Raw genomic sequence first — 21,787 nt, 5'->3', positions numbered from 1 at the left:
TGGTACAACCTACATGGTGTCATTGGAGCAAACTAAATATGGCATTCAGGGGGGTTGACGGAAAACCAATACAATTTTACAAACAATAATTGCATTAACTTAAGATGGTTATACAAAAATGAGACAAACTTTTAAATTTCATCGTTTTCCAAGACAACCTATTTCTTTGATGTCAGTGCGATGTCGTTACAATCCTCTCAGAAACGACTCACCCCGGTCAATCTCGGCGAAAGAACGTTGCTCAGTGCGTGTACCGAATTTAAAAATGTATTGAAAATAAATGTTATTTCTCCACCGAAGAAGAAATGTTATTCCTCGTTTTACTGGTGTAATGAAAGCGAGAGGCACCGTGACTGTATAATTTGGGAGGGAGTTGTCAGGGCAAGAATCCATTGGCATGAATTTAAAACTATACAATGAACGGGGGCACAATTGTTATTTTTTTTTCTTTCAGCTAGAGAGGGTTGCTTAAAAGGGGGGCAGTATTTCCCAGTTTCGCTTCTGCAGAGCACACAGTCTGTGTTGTTTTAGTAGCGAGGCAAGCGAGCGGGCGCGCGCTGTTGATGGGGTACTTGAGCTGCAGATTTGCTCAGCACGCTCACGGAACTTGTCTATCTGCGCGACAACGTGTTTGGCTGAGTGGTGGCTAATGGCTGCCATAGAAAGTGAGAAAGACAACAACAAATGAATCCTTGAGAGAAGACGAAAACAGGTAAATGTGTAGCTTGCTAGATATATAGCTAGCTGCTCTTTATTTCCTTTCCTCGTCTTCATAAGAAGCCAGTTCTTTTGTCTGCCCGTGCGACATGGTGCTTGGTGATGTGCGCAGGTGTGTGGGACTAGTTAGTTAGCCGAATGTGCTAATTTTGTCTCGGCGCATAGAGGACAATAAACGTGTCCACGATTTGAACAAGCTAGCTAGGTCGTTTACTTAAGCTACTAAGCAAACTAATTTGTCTACACCCCCCTCCCCCTGTGGTGACAGCTACATAGATAACGTTTACATGTATATAGCTATGATTCTAGCTAATAAGCTATTGTATTTTTAGCCACCATTTTCTTCCCTTGGCTTCCTAGTTAGCTAACGTTAGTTACTGTTAGCTACCTAAAACACAGTTTCGCTTCCGTGTTAGCTAACTAAGAGCTTAGCTAATTAAACATATTACTATTTGATTATATTTTGATTTATTCTTACATATTTGGGCAGTCCGCTGACGAACGTACATTTAACCCTTTTCTAAATGTGTCAGCTGCCAGCCATGCGTTAGTGTGCACGTACAGGTCAGAGAGTGAGGGGCACAGTTGATTTGTTTACATTTAGCAAGCTTTGGCCTCTAAGGGTTTCACATTTGCTCTCTTGTGGGTAGTTAACTGTCCTAATTTGACTTGCTAAAATGCGAACACTAACGTTTTTGTTGTCATACATTTGACATTGTCACTTAGCTAGGTAGTTTGTTTTCCTCAAAATACTAGCATAGGCCTATAGCTATGGGTTTTGACGTGCTAAGGAGGAGGGGTCTGTCAAGTCAACTCACGTATGACAGATTAACCCACCTGGTTGGGAGATTATTCAGTAGCTAAGGGGCATAAGTGTTACATTCTGTGCTGCTGACCTCGCCTAACTCTCAACAATAATCGTTGGTAACCCATTAACCCCACCACCTCTCTCTGCACAGTGAGGAAGAGGATGGTGAGCAGCCAGCCGAAGTATGAGCTGATCCAGGAGGTGGGGCGTGGCAGCTACGGTGTGGTGTACGAGGCGGTGGTGAAACGCACTGGAGCCCGGATGGCCGTGAAGAAGATCCGCTGCCACAGCCCAGAGAATGTAGAGTTGGCCCTCAGGGAATTCTGGGCCCTGAGTAGTATCCAGAGCCAGCACCCCAATGTCATCCACCTGGAGGAGTGTGTCCTGCAGAGGGATGACCTGGCTCAGAGGATGAGCCACGGGTCCAGCTCCCCACTATACCTAGAGGTAAAAACTTTTTATATAGATGGATAAATCAAATCACATTTTTTGTTTACATACACATTTAGCAGATGTTATTGCGGGTGAAGCAATGTTTGTTCCTAGCTCCAACAGTGCAGTGGTATACAACAATACACACATCTAAAAGAATGGAATTAAGAAATATTTAGATGACATACAGTATATACATATGAAATGAGTAAAACCATATTTAAACGTTATTAGTGACCACTGATTCCATGTCAATGTACATAGGGCAGCAGCCTCCAAGGTGCAGGGTTAAGTAATTGGGTGGCAGCTGACTAGTGATGGCTATTTAACAGTCTGATGTAGCTGTTCTGACCTCGCCTTCTGGATGATAGCGGGGTCCGTGGTCAGGTGGTTGATGTCCTTGATGATCTTTTTGGACTTCCTGTGACATCGGGTGCTGTAGGTGTCCTGGAGGACAGGCAGTGTGATGCGTTGGGCAGACCGCACCACCCTCTGGAGAGCCCAGCGGTTTTGGGCGGTGCAGTTGCCTTACCAGGCGGTGATATAGCCCGACAGGATGCTCTCAATTGTGCATTTGTAAAAGTTTGTGGCGGTGTTAGGGGGCAAGCCAAAAGAGGCGATATTGTGCCTTGTTAGCCACACTGTCTGTGGGTGGACCATTTCAAATTGTCAGTGATGTCTATGCCAATGAACTTGAAGCTTTCCACCTTCTCCACTGCTGTCCTGTCGATGTGGATGGGGGGGTGCTCCCTCTGCTATCTCCTGAAGTCCACGATCAGTTCCTTCATTTTGTTGACGTTGAGGGAGAGGTTATTTTCCTTGCACCATTCCGCCAGGGCCCTCACGTCTCTGTAGGCTGTCTCATCATTGTTGCTAATCAGGCCTACCACTGTTGTCGTCTGCAAACTTGATGGAGTTGGAGGCGTGTGTGGCCACGCAATGATGGGTGAACAGGGAGTACGGGAGGGGGCTGAACACGCACCCATGTGGGCCCCCTATGTTGAGGATCAGCATAGTGGAGGTGCTGTCCAGGACCTAGTTTTACAGGGCAGGGTTCAGTCCCAGGGCCTCCAGCTTGATGAAGAGCTTGGAGGGTAGTATAGTGTTGAATGCTGAGCTATAGTCAATGAACAGCATTCTTACATAGTTATTGCTCTTGTCCAGATTGGATAGGGCAGTGCGATGGCGACTGCATCGTCTGTGGATCTATTGGGGCGGTATGCAAATTGTGGTGGGTCTAGGGTGTCAGGTAAGGTGGTGATATGATCCTTAACTTGCCTCTCAAAGCATTTCATGATGACAGAAGTGATAGTCATTTAGTTCAGTTACTTTTGTTCCTGTACCCAAGAAAGCAATGGTGGACATCTCGAAGCAATTGGGGACAGCAGACTGGGCTAGGGAGAGATTAAGTACATCCTTAAACACTCCAGCCAGCTGGTCTGTGCATGCTCAAAGGATGCCCGCCTGGCCTGGGTTTTACTCACGAGAGCCCACAGTCCTTGAGAGCGGGCTGTGTCGGTGGCACTGTTATCCTCAAAGCGGGCGATGGTGTTTAGCTTGTCCGAGAGCAAGACATCGGTGTCTGTGACGTGGCTGGTTTTCCCTTTGTTGTCCGTGATTGTCTGTAGACCCTGCCACATACATCTCATGTCTGAGCCGTTGAATTGCAACTCCACTTTGTCTCTGTACTGACGTTTTGGCTGTTTGATTGCCATACGAAACGAATAACTACACTGTATTCAACTATATTCCTAGTCACCTTACCGTGGTGGTTTGCGGTTTCAGTTTTGAAACCGAATGCTACCATCTATCCACAGTTTTTGGTTTGAGTAGGATTTAATAATGCAGAAGGAACAACATCCCCTATACACTTCCTGATGAACTCAGTCACCGTGTCTGTGTATACAGTGCATTCGGAATGTATTCAGACCCCTTCACTTTTTCCACAATGTTACGTTACAGCCTTATTCTAAAATAGATTGATGAGGACCAAAAACTATTTAATCTATACACAATACCCCATAATGACAAGGCAAAAACAGGGTTTGAAATATTCACATAATTATTAAAGAGAACTGAAATATCACAAGTATTCAGTTACTTTACAGAGTACTTTGTTGAAGCACCTTTGGCAGCGATTACAGCCTCGAGTCTTCTTGGGTGTGATGCTACAAGCTTGGCACACCTGTATTTGGGGAGTTTCTCCCATTCTTCTCTGCAGATCCTCTCAAGCTCTGTCAGGTTGGATGGGCAGTGTCGCTGCACAGCTATTTTCAGGTCTCTCCAGAGATGTTCGATCAGGTTCAAGTCCGGGCTCTGGCTCGGCCACTCGAGGACATTGAGACTTGTCCCGAAGTCACTCCTGCGTTGTCTTGGCTGTATGCTTAGGGTCGTTGTGCTGTTGGAAGTTGATTCTTTGCCCCAGTCTGAGGTCCTGAATGCTCTGGAGCAAGTTCATCAAGGATCTCTCTGTACTTTGCTCCATTCATCTGTCCCTCGATCCTGACTGATCTCGCAGTCCCTGCCGCTGAAAAGCATCCTCACAGCATGATACTGCCACCACCATGCTTCACCATAGGGATGGTATTGCCCAGGTGATGAGCTGTGCCTGGTTTCCTCCAGATGTGACGCTAGGCTTTCAGGCTAAAGAGTTCAATCTTGGTTTCTTCAGATGAGAGAATCTTGTATCTCATGGTCAGAGACCTTTTAGGTAGCTTTCGGCAAAATCCAGCTGGGCTGTCATGTGCCTTTCTTTTTTTTTTTTTTTTACTGAGGAGTGGCTTCCGTCTGGCCACCCTACCATAAAGGCCTGATTGGTGGATTGCTGCATAGATGGGACAACCATCTCCACAGAGGTACTCTGGAGCTCTGTCAGTGACCATCGTGTTCTTGGTCATCTCCTTGACCAAGGCCCTTCTCCCCCGATTTCTCAGTTCGGTCAGGTGGCCAGCTCTAGGAAAAGTCTTGGTGGTTCCAAACTTTTTCCATTTGCTTATGATGAAGTCCACTGTACCTGAGGCCTTCAATGCTGCATAAATGTTTTGGTCCCCTTCCCCAGATTTGTGCCTAAACACAATCCTGTCTCGGCGCACTACGGGCAAGTCTTTTGAATTTACCACAGGTGGACACCAAGTTTAAGAAACATAAAGGATGATCAATGGAAACAGGATGCACCTGAACTCATTTTCAAGTCTCATAGCAAAGGGTCTGAATACTTAAAGTACCAGTCCAAAGTTTGGACACCTACTCATTTAAAGGGTTTTTCTTAGTTTAAATAAATTATTTTCTACATTGTAGAATAATAGTGAAGACAAACTATGAAATAACACAAGGAATTATGTAGTAACCAAAAAAGTGCTAAACAAATCAAATTGTTTTATATTTGTGATTTCTTCAAAGTAGCCAGCTTTTGCCTTGATGACAGCTTTGCACACTCTTGGCGTTCTCTCAACCAGCTTCATGATGAATGCTTTTCCAACACTCTTGGACTTCCCAGATATGCTGAGCACTTGTTGGCTGCTTTTCCTTCACTCTGCAGTCAGACTCATCCCAAACCATCTCAATTGGGTTGAGGTCGGGTGATTGTGGAGGCCAGGTCATCTGATGCAGCACTCCATCACTCAGCTTCTTGGTCAAATTTCCCTTACACAGCCTGAAGGTGTGTTGGGTCATCGTCCTGTTGAAAAACAAATGATACTCCAACTAAGCCCAAACCAGATGGGATGGTGTATTGCTGCAGAATACTGTGGTGCCTTGAACTCTAAATAAATCATGACCGTGTCACCATCATACTCCCACACCATCATACCTCTTCCATGCTTCACGGTGGGAACCACACATGCAGAGATCATCCGTTCACCCATTCTGCGTCTCACAAAGATACGCCGGTTGGAACCAAAAATCTCAAATTTGGACTCCGCAGACAAAAGGACAGATTTCCATCTGTCTATTGCTTGTGTTTCTTGGCCCAATCAAGTCTACTTTCTGGTGTCCTTTTTAGTAGTGGTTTCTTTGCAGCAATTCGATCATGAAGGCCTGATTCACGCAGTGTCCACTGAACAATTGATGTTGAGATGTCTGTTACTTGAACTCAGTGAAGCATTTGTTTGGGCTGCAAATGCTGTGGCTGGTAACTGATGAACTTATCCTCTGCAGCAGCGGTAACTCTGGGTCTTCCTTTCCTGTGTGGTACTCATGAGCCAGTTATGTTATAGCGCTTGATGGTTTTTGGGACTGCACTTGAAGAAACATTAAAAGTTCTTGATGTTCCTTATTGACTGACCTTCATGTCTTAAAGTAGTGATAGACTGTTTCCCTTTGCGTATTTGAGCTGTTCTTGCCATAATATGGAGTTGGTCTTTTACCAAATAGTCCTTCTGTATACCAACCCTACCTTGTCACAACACAACTGATTGGCTCAAACACATTAACTTCTTGGGGCTATGTGGGACGCTAGCGTGCCACCCGTGGTGCACCCTATCAACAGCAGGTGCATTTCAAGAGCGGCAAATTTGAAACCAAATAAATGTCAAAATTCAAATTTTTCAAACATACAACTATCTTACACCCTTTGAAAGATAAACATCTCCTTAATCTAACCACGTTGTCCGATTTCAAAAAGGTTTTACGGCGAAAGCATAAAGTTAGATTATGTTAGGAGAGTACATTGACAATAGCTGTGTGTAATGTTTTGTCAATTCAAAGACAGGCGTCAGCAAAACCATAAACAGCTAAAATGATGCACTAACCTTTTACAGTCTCCATCAGATGACACTCCTAGGACATTATGTTAGACAATGCATGCATTTTTAGTTCTATCAAGTTCATATTTATATCCAAAAACAGCGTTTTACTATGGCATTGATGTTGAGGAAATCGTTTCCCTCCAATAACCGGCAGTCAAGTCAGCACCACAAATTAAATAATTAAAATTAGAAGACATTGGTAAAATATTATATTGTCATTTAAAGAATTATAGATTTACATCTCTTGAACGCAATCAACTTGCCAGATTTAAAAATAACCTTACTGGGAAATCACACTTTGCAATAATCTGAGCACTGCGCCCAGAAAAATACGCTTTGCTATACAGACAAACGGCCATGTTGGAGAGATCTAAAATCGAAAATACTATGTAAATAATCCATTACCTTTGATTCTCTTCATCAGATGTCACTTCCAGGAATCCCAGGTCCATAACGAATGTAGTTTTGTTCAAAAAAGCTCATTTATATCCAAAAAGCTCCGTGTTGTTAGCACATGATCTAAGCCAGCCGGACTTCTCGTCATGAACGAGGGGAAAAAATATATTTACGTTCGTTCAAACATGTCAAACGTTGTATAGCATAAATCATTAGGGCCTTTTTTAACCAGAACATGAATAATATTCAAGGTGGACGAATGCATACTCTTTTATAACGTATTGGAACGAGGGTACCCAACATGAACTCGCGCGCCAGGTGTCTAATGGGACATCATCGTTCCATGGCTCTTGTTCGGTCAGATCTCCCTCCAGAAGACTCAAAACACTTTGTAAAGGCTGGTGACATCTAGTGGAAGCAATAGGAAGTGCCAAAATATTCCTCAGCCCCTGTGTTTTTCAATGGGATAGGTTTAAAGGTAATACAACACATCAGGTATCCACTTCCTGTCAGAAAATGTCTCAGGGTTTTGCCTGCCAAATGAGTTCTGTTATACACAGACACCATTCAAACAGTTTTAGAAAATTTAGGGTGTTTTCTATCCATATGTAATAAGTATATGCATATTCTAGTTACTGGGTAGGAGTGGTAACCAGATTAAATCGGGTATATTTTTTTTATCCAGCCGTGTCAATACTGCCCCCTAGCCCTAACAGGTTAAGGAAATAAATTCCACAAATTAACTTTTAACAAGGCACACCTGTTAATTGAAATGAATTCCACGTGACTACCTCATGAAACTGGTTGAGAGAATGCCAAGAGTGTGCAAAGCTGTTCTCAAGGCAAAGTGTGGCTACTTTGAAGTGTCTCAAATATATTTTAATCTGTTAACACTTTTTTGGGGGGGGGTTCCACAAAATTCCCTACATGGTGTTTCATAGTTTTAGATGTCTTCACTATTGTTCTACAATGTAAAAATAAAGAAACCTTTGACTGGTACCGTATGTAAATTTGACATTTTCTATTTGTAATAAATTAGCACTAATTTCTAAACCTGTTTTTGTTTTGTCATTATGCGGTATTGGGGGGGAATAGTAATTTAACTTCTATGGGCTAGGTGGGACACTAGCGTCCACCTGCGGGACACAGCCAGTGAAATATCAGGGTGGCAAATTCAAAAACAACAATGTCATAATTCAACTTTCTCAAACATACGACTATTTTACACCATTTTAAAGATGCACGTCTCCTTGATGTAACCACATTGTCTGATTTCAAAAAGGCTTTACAGCGAAAGCAACACATTAGATTATGTTAAGAGTACATTGACAAAAATAATCACACAGCCATTTTCCAAGCAAGGACGTGTCAATAAAACCCAAAACATAGCGAAATGAAGCACTAACCTTTGACGATCTTTATCAGATGACACTCCTAGGACATTGTTACACAATGCATGTATGTTTTGTTCGGTAAAGTTTGGATATAAATATGAAAACAGCATTTTACATTGGCGCGTGAAGTTCAGAAAATATTTTGCCTCCAATACTTCCGGTGAATCAGCACAACAATTTACAAAAATACTCATCATAAACGTTGATAAAATATTAAACTGTTATTCAAAGAATTATAGATGAACATCTCCTTTATGCAACCGCTGTGACAGATTTAAAAAAAGCTTCACGGGGAAAGCACACTTTGCAATCTGAGTACTGCGCTCAGAAAAATACACCAGGCAATACATATACCTGCCATTTTGGCGTCATCTAAAATCTTAAATAGCATTAGAAATATTCACTTACCTTTGATCTTCATCAGTAGGCACTTCCAGGTATCCCAGGTCCACAATAAATGTTTTGTTCGATAAAGTCCATAATTTATGTCCAAATAACTCCTTGTTTGCGCGTTCAGTAAGCTACTCCAAATGTAGGAAGCGTGCCGAAAATTTCACGACAAAAAGTTATATTTACGTTCGTTGAAACATGTCAAACGTTGTAAAACATCAATCTTTAGGGCCTTTTTAAAGTAAAACTTTAATATTCCAATGTCTTGAAAAACTTTATGAACACAGCTACCACCTCACGTGAATGCGTGTAATTGTGGCCTGTCATTCTCTCGGTCATCAGACTCCACGAGGTCTTGTTCGCTCTCTGTTGACTGCAAAAGCCTGAAACATGTTCTAAAGACTGTTGACATCCAGTGGGAGCCTTAGGAAGTGCAAATTGAACCCTAAGTCACTGTATACTGAATAGGCCCAGTCTTGAAAAACTACAATCCACTTCCTGGTTGGATTTTTTTCTCAGGTTTTTGCCTGCCATATGAGTTCTGTTATACTCAGACACCATTCAAACAGTTTTAGAAACTTCAGTGTTTTCTATCCAAATCTACTAATACTATGCATATTCTAGTTTCTGAGCCAGAGTAGTAACCTGTTTAAATTGGGTACGTTTTTCATCCGGCCGTGAAAATACTGCCCCCTAGCCCAGATGGGTTAATCCATTTTTTAGAATAAGGCTGTAATGTAACAATGTGGAAAAAGTGAAGGGGTCAGAATACTTTCTGAATGCACTGTACATCAATGTTAATCTCATAGGCAACCTGGAACATATCCCAGTCTGCTTGATCAAAACATTCTTGAAGCATGGATTCCAATTGGTCAGACCAGCGTTGAATAGACCTTAGCACAGGTACTTTCTGTTTTGAGTTTCTGCCTATGGGAAGGGAGGATCAGAATGAAGTAGTGATCTAATTTGCCGACGTGGGGGGGCCTTGTAGCCATCCCGGAAAGGAGAGTTTCAATTGTCGGGTTTTTGAAGCGTGAGTCCTACAGGCAATGTGATAACTTGGGTTATGTTTTCCTCAAATTTGCTTTGTTAAAATACCCAGCTACAATAAATGCTGCCAGTGAAGTTCCTTGAGGGCTGTCGTGGTATCGGCTTGAGGTGGAATATACACGGCTGTGACTATAACCAAAGAGAATTCTCTTGGGAGATAATACGGTCGGTATTCTAGGTCGGGTGAAGAAAAGGACTTTAGTTCTTGTAATCCCTTGCACAAATGGCCTACAGCTGTGTTGACTGTCCCGCACTCACTGGCACAGGAAACTGAGGGCCCAGAATGTTTGATACGATATTGCAAGTTTCCTAGCATGAGCTTTGGGCCAGACACAGTTGATGGCAACAAACTTGAAACATTGTATGAACTAAGAATTGCCTGTCTGCAATGTGATTTATAGGCTGCAATGTTTTTATTTGTTGGCTTTATGTAGGCTATTTTTACATAATTGGCAATGGCTATCAAAGTTACTTTTAGATTTGTATAATTTTCATTTAGATTAGCCACATGACATTGACTTTGAGAAATGTTACTGGCACACAGTTCGGTAGAAATGCTAAGATAAATTGGCACTCCAAATAGAAAATCTTGACGGCCCCTGGTGTAGCCTATTACTGGCAACTTCACAAATGCTGCTGTTACACTCCTGAAGGCCAGCAGCAGCGGGAGGAGGAAGGTTGGGAACAGATTTGCTTCTTCTGTTTAGGCCATCTTGATATCTGGCTACCTCCTTGAGTCATTTGTCTTAATTATTTAATCAACCTTAAATCATCAGACAAGCTCAGTACACATAGTTGATTTGATTTAAACACAGGGTTGTCTACAGTGAGGGTGATAAAGTATTTGATCCCCTGCTGATTTTGTACGTTTGCCCACTGACAAAGAAATGATCAGTCTATAATTTTAATGGTAGGTTTATTTGAACAGTGAGAGACAGAATAACAACAAAAAAATCCGGAAAAACGCATGTCAAGAATGTTGTAATGATTTGCATTTTAATGAGGGAAAAGTATTTGACCCCTCTGCAAAACATGACTTAGTACTTGGTGGCAAAACCCTTGTTGGCAATCACAGAGGTCAGACGTGTCTTGTAGTTGGCCACCAGGTTTGCACACATCTTTGCAGATCTTCTCCAAGTCATTAAGGTTTCGAGGCTGACGTTTGGCAACTCAAACCTTCAGCTCCCTCCACAGATTTTCTATGGGATTAAGGTCTGGAGACTGGCTAGGCCACTCCAGGACTTTAATGTGCTTCTTCTTGAGCCACTCCTTTGTTGCCTTGGCTGTGTATTTTGGGTCATTGTCATGCTGGAATACCCATCCACGACCCATTTTTAATGCCCTGGCTGAGGGAAGGAGGTTCTCACCCAAGATTTGACGGTACATGGCCCCGTCCATCGTCCCTTTGATACGGTGAAGTTGTCCTGTCCCCTTAGCAGAAAAACACCCCCAAAGCATAATGTTTCCACCTCCATGTTTGACGGTGGGGATGGTGTTCTTGGGGTTATAGGCAGCATTCCTCCTCCTCCAAACACGGCGAGTTGAGTTGATGCCAAGAGCTCCGTTTTGGTCTCATCTGACCACAACACTTTCACCCCGTTGTCCTCTGAATCATTCAGATGTTCATTGGCAAACTTCAGAACATATACATGCCTGTCTTTCTTGAGCAGGGGGACCTTGCGGGCGCTGCAGGATTTCAGTCCTTCACGGCGTAGTGTATTACCAATTGTTTTCTTGGTGACTATGGTCCCAGCTGCCTTGAGATCATTGACAAGATCCTCCCCTGTAGTTCTGGGCTGATTCCTCACCGTTCTCATGATCATTGCAACTCCACGAGGTGAGATCTTGCATGGAGCCTCAGGCTGAGGGAGATTGACAGTTATTTTGTGTTTCTTCCATTTGCGAATAATCACACCAACTGTTGTCACCTTCTGACCAAGCTGCTTGGCGATGGTCTTGTAGCCCATTCCAGCCTTGTGTAGGTCTACAGTCTTTGGTCTTTGGTCTTGGCCATGGTGGAGAGTTTGGAATCTGATTGCTTCTGTGGACAGATGTCTTTTATACAGGTAACAAGCTGCGGTTAGGAGCACTCCCTTTAAGAGTGTGCGCCTAATCTCAGCTCGTTACATGTATAAAAGACACCTGGCAGCCAGAAATCTTTCTGATTGAGAGTGGGTCAAATACTTATTTCCATCCATTAAAATGCAAATCAGAGTTTATACTCCGACTTGGACTCTAGTTAGTTCAGAAGTCTGTGACCTCTGTTATTTCTATCTGTTGTGTGTTGGGTTATGCCAGGATGTTTAGCTCGTCTGTCCTTGTGTCCCCGCGTCTGTCAGGTGATGCCATCACCACTGGTTTTAAGGGTGCATCTCATGTCCTCATTGAGCACTGGTTTAGAGACTACTCCCCAGTCAACCCTGTTCCTTCCCCCTGGCTAACTGAGGGTTTAAAGGGACTGGAAACAACTGATTATAGCCTCAGTGGCACATGGGCCATTGTCACACACTTACACACATTGTCCGACCGCTCTACAAGCTTGTTAAACACTCCAGCGTGTTGGGCTTGGCCGCTTTCCCAGAATCCTTTGTTCAGTCTTTCTTTTCTGTAATGTTCTGCTGCTGCTTAGAGGGAAAACTCACAATAATAGGAAAGGATTATTGTGTGTGTATTGGGAAAACAAAGATAATGGACCACTGAGGCCAGGGACCGTATTATCTGTCTGTGCCAATGCTGGTGGATTATTTGCATCTATTAGGTTACGGATGCCTCGGCTCGCTGTGACAATTTGTGACCCATTTTTTTTGTTGTTGTATGGACTGGGTTTCCCTAGGTGGTGGGACTGTCAATATGGTGTTTGTACCATAAAGATTGCCAGGCATTAGCTTGTAATTCAAAACCCAAGTAGTTGTCCTACTGGTGTGTGCATGTCAAAAACCTGAAGCACATTTTCTATGGGAGAGGATAGGTTTGGATCTGGTCAGCTGTCAAAAGTAGATGTGTGCGTGCTTGTGGTGAACCCAGCTCCTTCAGCAGAAACCCGCAACGAGTTATGATAAAATAAAATAAAAACACGAGACAGAAAAACAGCCAACACGCCACACGTAAACACCCCTCTATTTGACAGCTCACAAAGGATGGCAATCACGCTGTGAATTCAAAGCCAAAGACAAGCAAATTTAGCTTGTTTGTTGAAAATTGTCGTTATAATTATGATAACTAGGGCTTTCCTCGACAAAAATAAATACAAAAATTGTTGGTTGACTGAGTCGTTCTGTTCTTTCAACCAATCGATTTGGTCAATGTTTTAACTTATTTTTCCATATACATTGCATTCGGAAAGTTTTCAGACCCCTTGACTTTTTCCACGTTATGTTACAGCATTATTCTAAAATGTATTAAATCGTTTTTTTCCCCCCTCAATCTACACACAATACTCCATAATGACAAAGGAAAAAACTATTCAGACCCTTTACTCAGTACTTTGTTGAAGCACCTTTGGCTGCGATTACAGCCTTGTCGTCTTGGGTATAACGCTACAACCTTGGCACACCTGTATTTGGGGAGTTTGTCCCATTCTTCTCTGCAGATCCTCTCAAACTCTGTCAGGTTGGATGGGGAGCATTGCTGCACAGCTATTTTCAGGTGTCTTGGAAGAGTCTTGGTGGTTCCAAACTTCTGTGTTCTTGGGGATCGTCAATGCTGCAGAAATGTTTTGGTACCCTTCCCCAGGTCTAAGCCTCGACACAATCATGTCTCGGAGCTCTAGGGACGATTCCTTTGACCTCATGGCTTGGTTTTTGCTCTGACATGCACTGTCAACTGTGGGATCTTTTGATATAGACCGGTGTGTGTGCCTTTGCAAATCATGTCCAAACAATTGAATTTACTACAGGTGGACTCTCAAGTTGTAGAAACATCAAGGATGACAAATGGTAACAAGATGCACCTGAGCTCAATTTAGAGTCTAATAGCAAAGGGTCTGAATACCTAATGTAATTAAGTTTTTATTTATTTTCATTTTTTTATGTGTATGTAATACATTTGCAAAAATGTCTAAACCTGTTTTAGCTTTGTCATTATGGGTTATTGTGTAGATTATTTTTGTTTTCACCTCAATCAATTTTAGAATATGAATCAATTTTAGAATAAGGCTGTAATGTAACAATGGGGGGAAATTAGGGTGGCCTGAATAATACTGCAAAAATGTCTAAACCTGTTTTTTGCTTTGTCGTTATAGTCTGTTAGTAGATTGGGGGACCATTTTTGAATACATTTTAGAATAAGGCTGTAACATAACAGTGGAAAAGTGAAGGGGTCTGAATTAGAGGTCGACCGATTATAATTTTTCAATATGGATATTTAGAGGAGCAAAAAAGCCGATACCAATTAATCTTATTTAAAAAATTTTTTTATTAATCTTTTACTTTTTTTTGTATTTTTAATAATGACAATTACAACAATACTGAATGAACAATTAACACTTATTTTAACTTAAAATAATGCATAAAGAAAATCAATTTAGTCTCAAATAAATAATGAAACATGTTCAATTTGGTTTAAATAAGGCAAAAACAGTGTTGGAGAAGAAAGTAAAAGTGCAACATGTGCCATGTAAAAAAGCTAACGTTTAAGTTCCTTGCTCAGAACATGAGAACATATGAAAGCTGGTGGTTCAATATTCCCAGTTCAGAAGTTTTAGGTTGTTGTTATTATAGGAATTATGACGCGTTGACTATTTCTCTCCTATACCATTTGTATTTCATATACCTTTTGACTATTGGATGTTCTTATAGGCACTAAAGTATTGCCAGCCTAATCTTGGGAGTTGATAGGCATGAAGTTATAAACAGCGCTGTGCATCAAGCATTGCTAAGAGCTGCTGGCAAATGCAGTGAAGTGCTGTTTGAATGAATGCTTACGAGCCTGCTGCTGCCTACTACGACTGCTCTATCAAATCATCGACTTAATTATAATAAACACAGAAATACGAGCCTTTGTTCATTTAATATGGTCAAATCCGGAAACTATCATTTTGAAAACCAAACGTTTATTCTTTCAGTGAAATACGGAACCTTTCTGTATTTTATCGAACGGGTGGCAACCCTAAGTCTAAATATTCCTGTTTCTTTGCACAACCTTCAATGTTATGTCATAATTATGGCAAATTTGTTCACAGTTCGCAACGAGCCAGGCGGCCCAAACTGTTGCATATACCCTGACTCTGCTTGCACTGAACGCAAGAGAAGTGACAGTTTCCCTGCTAACATAACATCAAATAAATTAAACTATATATGCAGGTTTAAAAAATATTCTTCTGTGTATTGATTTTAAGAAAGGCATTGATGTTTATGGTTAGGTACATTTTGTGCAACGAAATCATCACCCGTTTGGCGATGTTGAAGTACGCTGTCAGTCGACGATAAATTTAACAGGCACCGCATTGATTATATGCAACGCAGGACAAATCTAGTTAACTACACATGGTTGATGATATTACTAGGTTAACTAGTGATTATGTGAAGCTTGATGTTTTTATAAGATAAGTTTAATGCTATCTAACAACTTACCCTGGCCCCTTGCAGTCACAAGGTCCTTTTGACGCTGCACTCGCGTGGCAGGCTCACTCGCGTAACAGGTGGTCAGCCTGCCACGCAGTTTCCTCGTGGATTGCATTGTAATCGGCCATAATTTGCTTCCAAAAAGGCCGATTTACCGACTTGTTATAAACTTGAAATCGGCCATGCCGATTAATCGGTCGACCCCTAGTCTGAATAATTGCACTGTATGTGATGTACTATTAAGACTAATGTTCTTTCTGTTTCTTTATTACCAGCTGGTGGAGACATCTCTGAAGGGAGAGATAACCTTTGACCCATGCTGTGCCTACTACCTGTGGTTTGTCATGGACTTCTGTGACGGAGGAGACATGAATGCTTATCTGTTGTCCCGTAAACCCAGCCGCAAGACCAACACCAGCTTCATGCTGCAGTTAGGAAGCGCCCTGGCCTTCCTCCACCGAAACCAGATCATCCACCGGGACCTGAAGCCTGACAACATCCTCATCTCCCAGGGAAGGACCTTGGCGGGAACCCCCGAGCCTACCCTGAAGGTTGCCGACTTTGGCCTATCCAAGGTCTGCTCCACGTCGGGCCTTAACCCTGAGGAACCAGCATCTGTCAACAAGTGTTTCCTTTCCATGGCGTGTGGTACAGACTTCTACATGGCTCCAGAGGTGTGGGAGGGCCACTACACGGCTAAAGCAGACATCTTTGCCCTGGGCATCATCATCTGGGCCATGGTGGAGCGCATCACGTTCGTGGATGTGGAGACCCAGAAAGAGCTCCTGGGAAGCTACGTGCAGCAGGGGGAGGAGATCGTGCCCCTCGGGGAGGCGCTCCTGGAGAACCCCAAGATGGAGCTGCTGATCCCGGCCAGGATGAAGAGCATGAACGCCGGCATGAAACAGCTTATCAGGGAGATGCTGTCGTTCAACCCTCAGGAGAGGCCTGACGCCTTTGAACTGGAGCTCCGACTGGTCCGGATCGCCTGCAGAGAGCTCGACTGGGACACGTGATAATGAGGGTGGATAGGAGGGGAGAGGACCATGGGACTTGTAGTCACAATGTCAAGCACATGTATCTAGGCCTAATTCACCACTGTTAGGTCTTGTGGCGGAGGCCACACTATTTTCTTCTCTCTTTTTTAGTTTTTTGTTCAAGGGAACAATTCAAAGTTTGCAAAGATTTTGGCTTTGCAGTTGGATATTGGATCGGAAGTACTGGTAAACCTAGCTCAACAGGTTGACAGCCAGTCTGTAAAAATGGTTGTTTTGAATGTTAACATGGCAAGGCTGTCCATAAGCACATTTGGCTGTCTGTCTTGCAGAAGAAGAGTTGCTAGCTACCCCACTGCTACTGGTTTAGGCTAACCTGTTAGAAGTTGACTCTGTAGTTTGCCTACAAATGCCACCCCAGACTCTGTGGTAATATTCATACTAAAGTTATGATACAGGGAGACTGCATCCTGTTATAATATGGATGCAATTAGACACAAAGTTCCACACCTCAGTGATCGTAAACTGTGCACGGCTGGTTTTACCAGAATTCTGTGACCACACCCTGCTCTTCCCTTTCAACAGACATGCACACTTCCCACTGCTCAGGTAAAAACAAAGATATACTGTTTGTTGGGATTTGTAGACAAACGGCTCTTTTTGAAGCGAGAGCAACATGACATCAGAGGCCTGTGTGTTCTGAGCTGGCCCTGAGCCAACTATGGGAATTAGGCTAGTGGGAACTGACAGTCTTGGTGCAGACCTAACCTAGCAATTCCCAGCCCAGTGCAGACCTAACCTAGCAATTCCCAGCCCAGTGCAGACCTAACCTAGCAATTCCCAGCCCAGTGCAGACCTAACCTAGCAATTCCCAGCCCAGTGCAGACCTAACCTAGCAATTCCCAGCCCAGTGCAGACCTAACCTAGCAATTCCCAGCCCAGTGGAGACCTAACCTAGCAATTCCCAGCCCAGTGGAGACCTAACCTAGCAATTCCCAGCCAGCCAGTGTCATGATTGGCCCGGAATGAAAATAATTTGAGGAATGGAGTGTTTGGAATGTAATTTAAATTAATTCATAACTTAAAGGCCAGAGACAACAAGCTGCTTATTCTAAATGCATAAAGGAATGTGTTCCTGCCCCAAACAACATCAATATATTTGGCTGAAGAGTCAGTGTTCTGCTTGTATTAATATAATATAGAGCTTGAATTCTCACAATTGAAGATCAGTTTAGTTCTGAATTAAACCTGTGTGAACGGTATGGTTAGGGGTTCTACTTCAGTGGCAATCAGTTGATGACAAATGCACTTTTATTTTGTTTTCCTTTATCTTAACTTACCCTGCTATCTATCACCTTGAGAAGGCTGGATATGGTGTGACGACACCAAACAGTGTTTACTAGGGGCCATGGAGGATGTATTGTCAAACAGCAAACAAAAAGTCTACTTATGCATGCAATGCCTCGCTCCTTCAGAGAGGAAGAGAGAGCGAGGGGAGACACCAGCACAGCACACCTCCCTGAGCCCAGAGGCGCAATAGTTTGACACACAATACCATTTGTTTAACCTTCTCTCATATATAATAAAATAATTGGGGGCAACTACTGACTGTAGTTGCCCTCTTTTTTAATCTCTCACACACACCTCAGTTTACCCTGGCTCATACCGGTAATCCCTTTCTCCATGCTTCCTTCCGACAGACCCATACTAAGCCTATTTAGGCTTTTGGTATAGTTAACAGACGTACAGGAAGGCTCATCTCGGGACTCCGGCCTATCGCCTTGCAAGTCCAAACTTTCTGCACTTCTAACAGTTGTGGGAACATATCAATATCATCAAATGTTCATCTGAAAATGTAGTTTGAGTGTCATTCTAAAACAGTGGCAGAAGTTGTAAAATGTGTTTCGTAAGACCTGGCTGTCGCCTGCATTACTGCCTTTTTAAAATGTCTTCCATTGCCAAAATACTCTCGTCTTTCATGATGTTAACATACTTTATGCTTTATTTGAATATCAAAACACACTAGCACATATAGCACTATATTGTTTGATTTTGTGTCGGCCAGGCACATTTTTGTTCAGAATTTTGGCTTTGAGGTTCTTATCTCAGCTATTTTACGCCCATAATGTTAGCACGGATTGTCCTTTTAGATCCATATTTTATTAAAGGGGCAATCAGTAGTTGCTACATCCATTTTTGGACTTATCATTCATTTATAAGTAGCCATTGATTCATGAAGAATATAAATTGATGCCTCATGAGTTTAAACTGTTGTACCCCATTAGAACCCAAAATATACACTGTGTACAAAACATTAGGAACACTTTCCTAATATTGAGTTGCACCGTCTTTTGCCCTCACAACAGCCTCAGTTCATTGTGGCATGGACTCTATAAGGTGTCAAGCATTCCACAGGGATGCTGGCCCATTTTGACTCATGCTTCCACAGTTGTCAAGTAGGCTGGATGTCTTTTGGCTTGTGGACCATTTTTGATACATGGGAAACTGTTGAGCGGCGAAAAACCCAGCAGCATTGCAGTTCTTGACATTCTCCAACTGGTGCACCTACTACCGTGCCCCGTTCAAAGGCACTTAAATCTTTTGTCTTGCCCGTTCACTCTCTGAATGTCACACAATCCATATCTCAATTGTCTCGTGGCTTAAAAATTCTTTAATCTGTCTCCTCCCCTTCAGCTACACTGATTTTGAAGTGGATTTAACATGTGACATCAATAAGGGATCATAGCTTTCACCTGGTCAGTCTGTAATGGAAAGCGCAGGTGCTCCTAATGTTTTGTGCACTCTGACTATATACTGTATATGAGTTACTACAGAGGTTAAAGGAGGAGGCTCATGGAAGTGACTGGATTACTACGCTCTGTTTTCAAGGGCCTTGACAGCGAGTTGTATATTTGCTGTGATGGGTTTCTTCTGTCATTGATACAGAAGTGTGTTTATAATTACAGTTGGATACTGTATTGATGTGGTGGTAATTATGTCTTCATTGGCTGAAAGTTGGTTTGTGTAACAAGATTGGGTACACACAACTGGGGTCAACAACTCCAAAAACGTCTGCTGCTTCTGATGAGCTTGATATGGGGAAAGAGCGAAGAGCTTGTTGCCTGAAATATAATCCTACCAGACTCCTCAGATGTGTCACCTTTGGTGAAACTGCGTCCCAAATGGCACCCTATTGCCTAAGTGCACTACTTTTGACCAAAGGCCCTGGTCTAACAGTACTATATATATGGAAAAGGGTGGATTTGGGACACACAAATCATAAGTGCCCTATTTAGAACAGGACCCATTACAAAGAGAAACCTCATCAGTTGAAAAGAAACATCAAGCACCAGTGTACATTACAACCGGGGGGGTGGGGGGGGGGGGGCTCAAACTTTTCTATGAACAGTATTTCCTTTGTATTTCATTGTAAGATATTTTTGAAGAGATGAAATGAGATGTATCAATACATGCTGTAATAAGTCATTCATTGTTGAATTATAAATAAAACCAACAAAAATAAACTTGTATTTGGCAAAGTCCTCTTGCATGTAACAAAGTCCTGTTAGATTACATAGTGAATATTTTAGTGATCAACTCACCTGCAAGTTTTCCATTAATTTAGCTGCTAATTGAGTGGTAGATACCCTTTGTTGATTGGAAAGGTTATATAGTTGATTCTCTTCAGCCTCTGGTTAATTGGATAATTGACTGCTAAATTTCAGCTCACTAGCAAAACGTTATCTGTCAACAGAGTAACTAACATGTACTTTCAATCTCATGGGGTAGTTCTCGTTATCAAATCTTACTAAAATCCCTCTTCCAACAACATATGGGGTCAGGGTGAGTTAAGGGACCTGCACTGCAACTCAAAGGTATCACACAAATTCATTTAACTAGTGTTTTTTTTTTAAAGTTTTAGTCACTCATTTGTTCCTGCTTACTTTCAGTAGATGTGTTGTGCAGTTCAATGTGTTTTCCCAAAGGATACAACAGAGGCTCTGATATGGGAAGTGAATACAGGTACAACCAGTCCCCAGGTGGATTCGCCACCTCCCAGTCAGGAGAAAACCAAGGTGTTTATTTTAACCCTGATGCCATCACATAACCAAAACTGCTTACTGCACAATGACACAATGTTGTCATGGAATGCATTGAGATAGCATTCCTATCTTTAGAAAGTAGATGAGCTTTAGTGTACCAAATTGTGATGCTTTTCCATTGACTTGCTGTGACAGAGGTCAGCCCTCCAGATGATGTCTTGTCCCAGCTGCTGTCTGCCACAGTTGCCAGGGAAGTCTTCAGCGTTGGAGACATCGAGGTCAACCAGGTGAGGGTCCCTGTTCATAGAGAAAGCTAGAGCCCTTCCTCAGTAGGTCTTATATAATGTTTATCCACCTTTTTCACCATGAAATACTTGGTCACACACAAGCTGTTGTGGCAGTGTTGCATTGATTGCACACCGGTCTATTTGATTTCTTAATGAAATTAACCAATATCCTGTACTCTGTGGACGACATGACTGGACCACTGTTGGACGTTAAGCTATGGGTGTACACTGCGGTAAGTGGATAGTTATAGGTCTTCGTCCACAAATGGCTCAAATGAAAAATAGGTTTTTGAAAAATAGGGCATAATATACTGTTCCTCCAGGGACTTATGTCAGTCTCTGGAAGTCTGCGCATCATTCAGATAAATGTATTCCATTCAGTACTTCAAGTCTAGTATTTATATGCATGATTATGGCACATTTGTCCCCCTTTATGTACCTCCTGCCAGGGCCAAAGGTCATTGTTGGCTTTCAACCGCTGTTGCCTTGAGGACCTGAATGAGATCACCTCACATGCTGGAGGTAGTGCAGGCCCACATGCAGCACAACAGGAACCTGTGTAGTGGTGGTAATTCTGGAGACAGACGCATCAACGTATGGGCTGAGCACCAATCAGAGCCAGGTCTGTTTTTTAGCCCAGCAGCAGAAACAACGCCTAGACCAGGGGTACTCAACTCTTACCCCACGTGGTCTGAAGCCTGCTGCTTTTCTTTTTCTATCTGATAATGAATTGCACACAACTGGTGTCCCATGTCTAAATCAGTCCCTGATTAGAGGGGAACAATTAAACATGCAGTGGAACTGGCTTCTAGGTCCAGAGTTGTTTGAGAGGCCTAGACCCTAGCTTCTAATGCCTGATTGACTATAGGGGTGACCTGAACTGTTCTATGTTGGTTCAGATCTTTTTATTTTCACATTGTCCTTACCAGCACAGTTCCAGCAACTAGTGTCAATGTGTAACCAGGCCAA

The 21,787-nt window shown here is 42.6% G+C and overlaps 1 protein-coding gene across 1 annotated transcript; it reads left to right on the top strand.

Annotated features, from left to right (window-relative positions):
- Positions 1-82: 82 nt before the first annotated feature.
- Positions 83-20,012, top strand: LOC106570276 (serine/threonine-protein kinase pdik1l). The gene is made up of 3 exons (XM_014142414.3): positions 83-712; positions 1,677-1,972; positions 15,769-20,012. Exons 2-3 carry the CDS (start codon positions 1,688-1,690, stop codon positions 16,507-16,509), a joined length of 1,026 nt encoding a protein of 341 aa, XP_013997889.1. The 5' UTR covers positions 83-712; positions 1,677-1,687; the 3' UTR covers positions 16,510-20,012.
- The last annotated feature ends 1,775 nt before the right edge of the window (positions 20,013-21,787 follow it).

The sequence above is a fragment of the Salmo salar genome, chromosome 14 (assembly GCF_965601325.2).
Source record: "Salmo salar chromosome 14, fSalSal1, whole genome shotgun sequence".
Classification (NCBI taxonomy): Eukaryota; Metazoa; Chordata; class Actinopteri; order Salmoniformes; family Salmonidae; genus Salmo; species Salmo salar.
The sequence above is the reverse complement of the archived record's forward strand: the minus strand, read 5'-3'. Positions and strand labels throughout refer to the sequence as shown.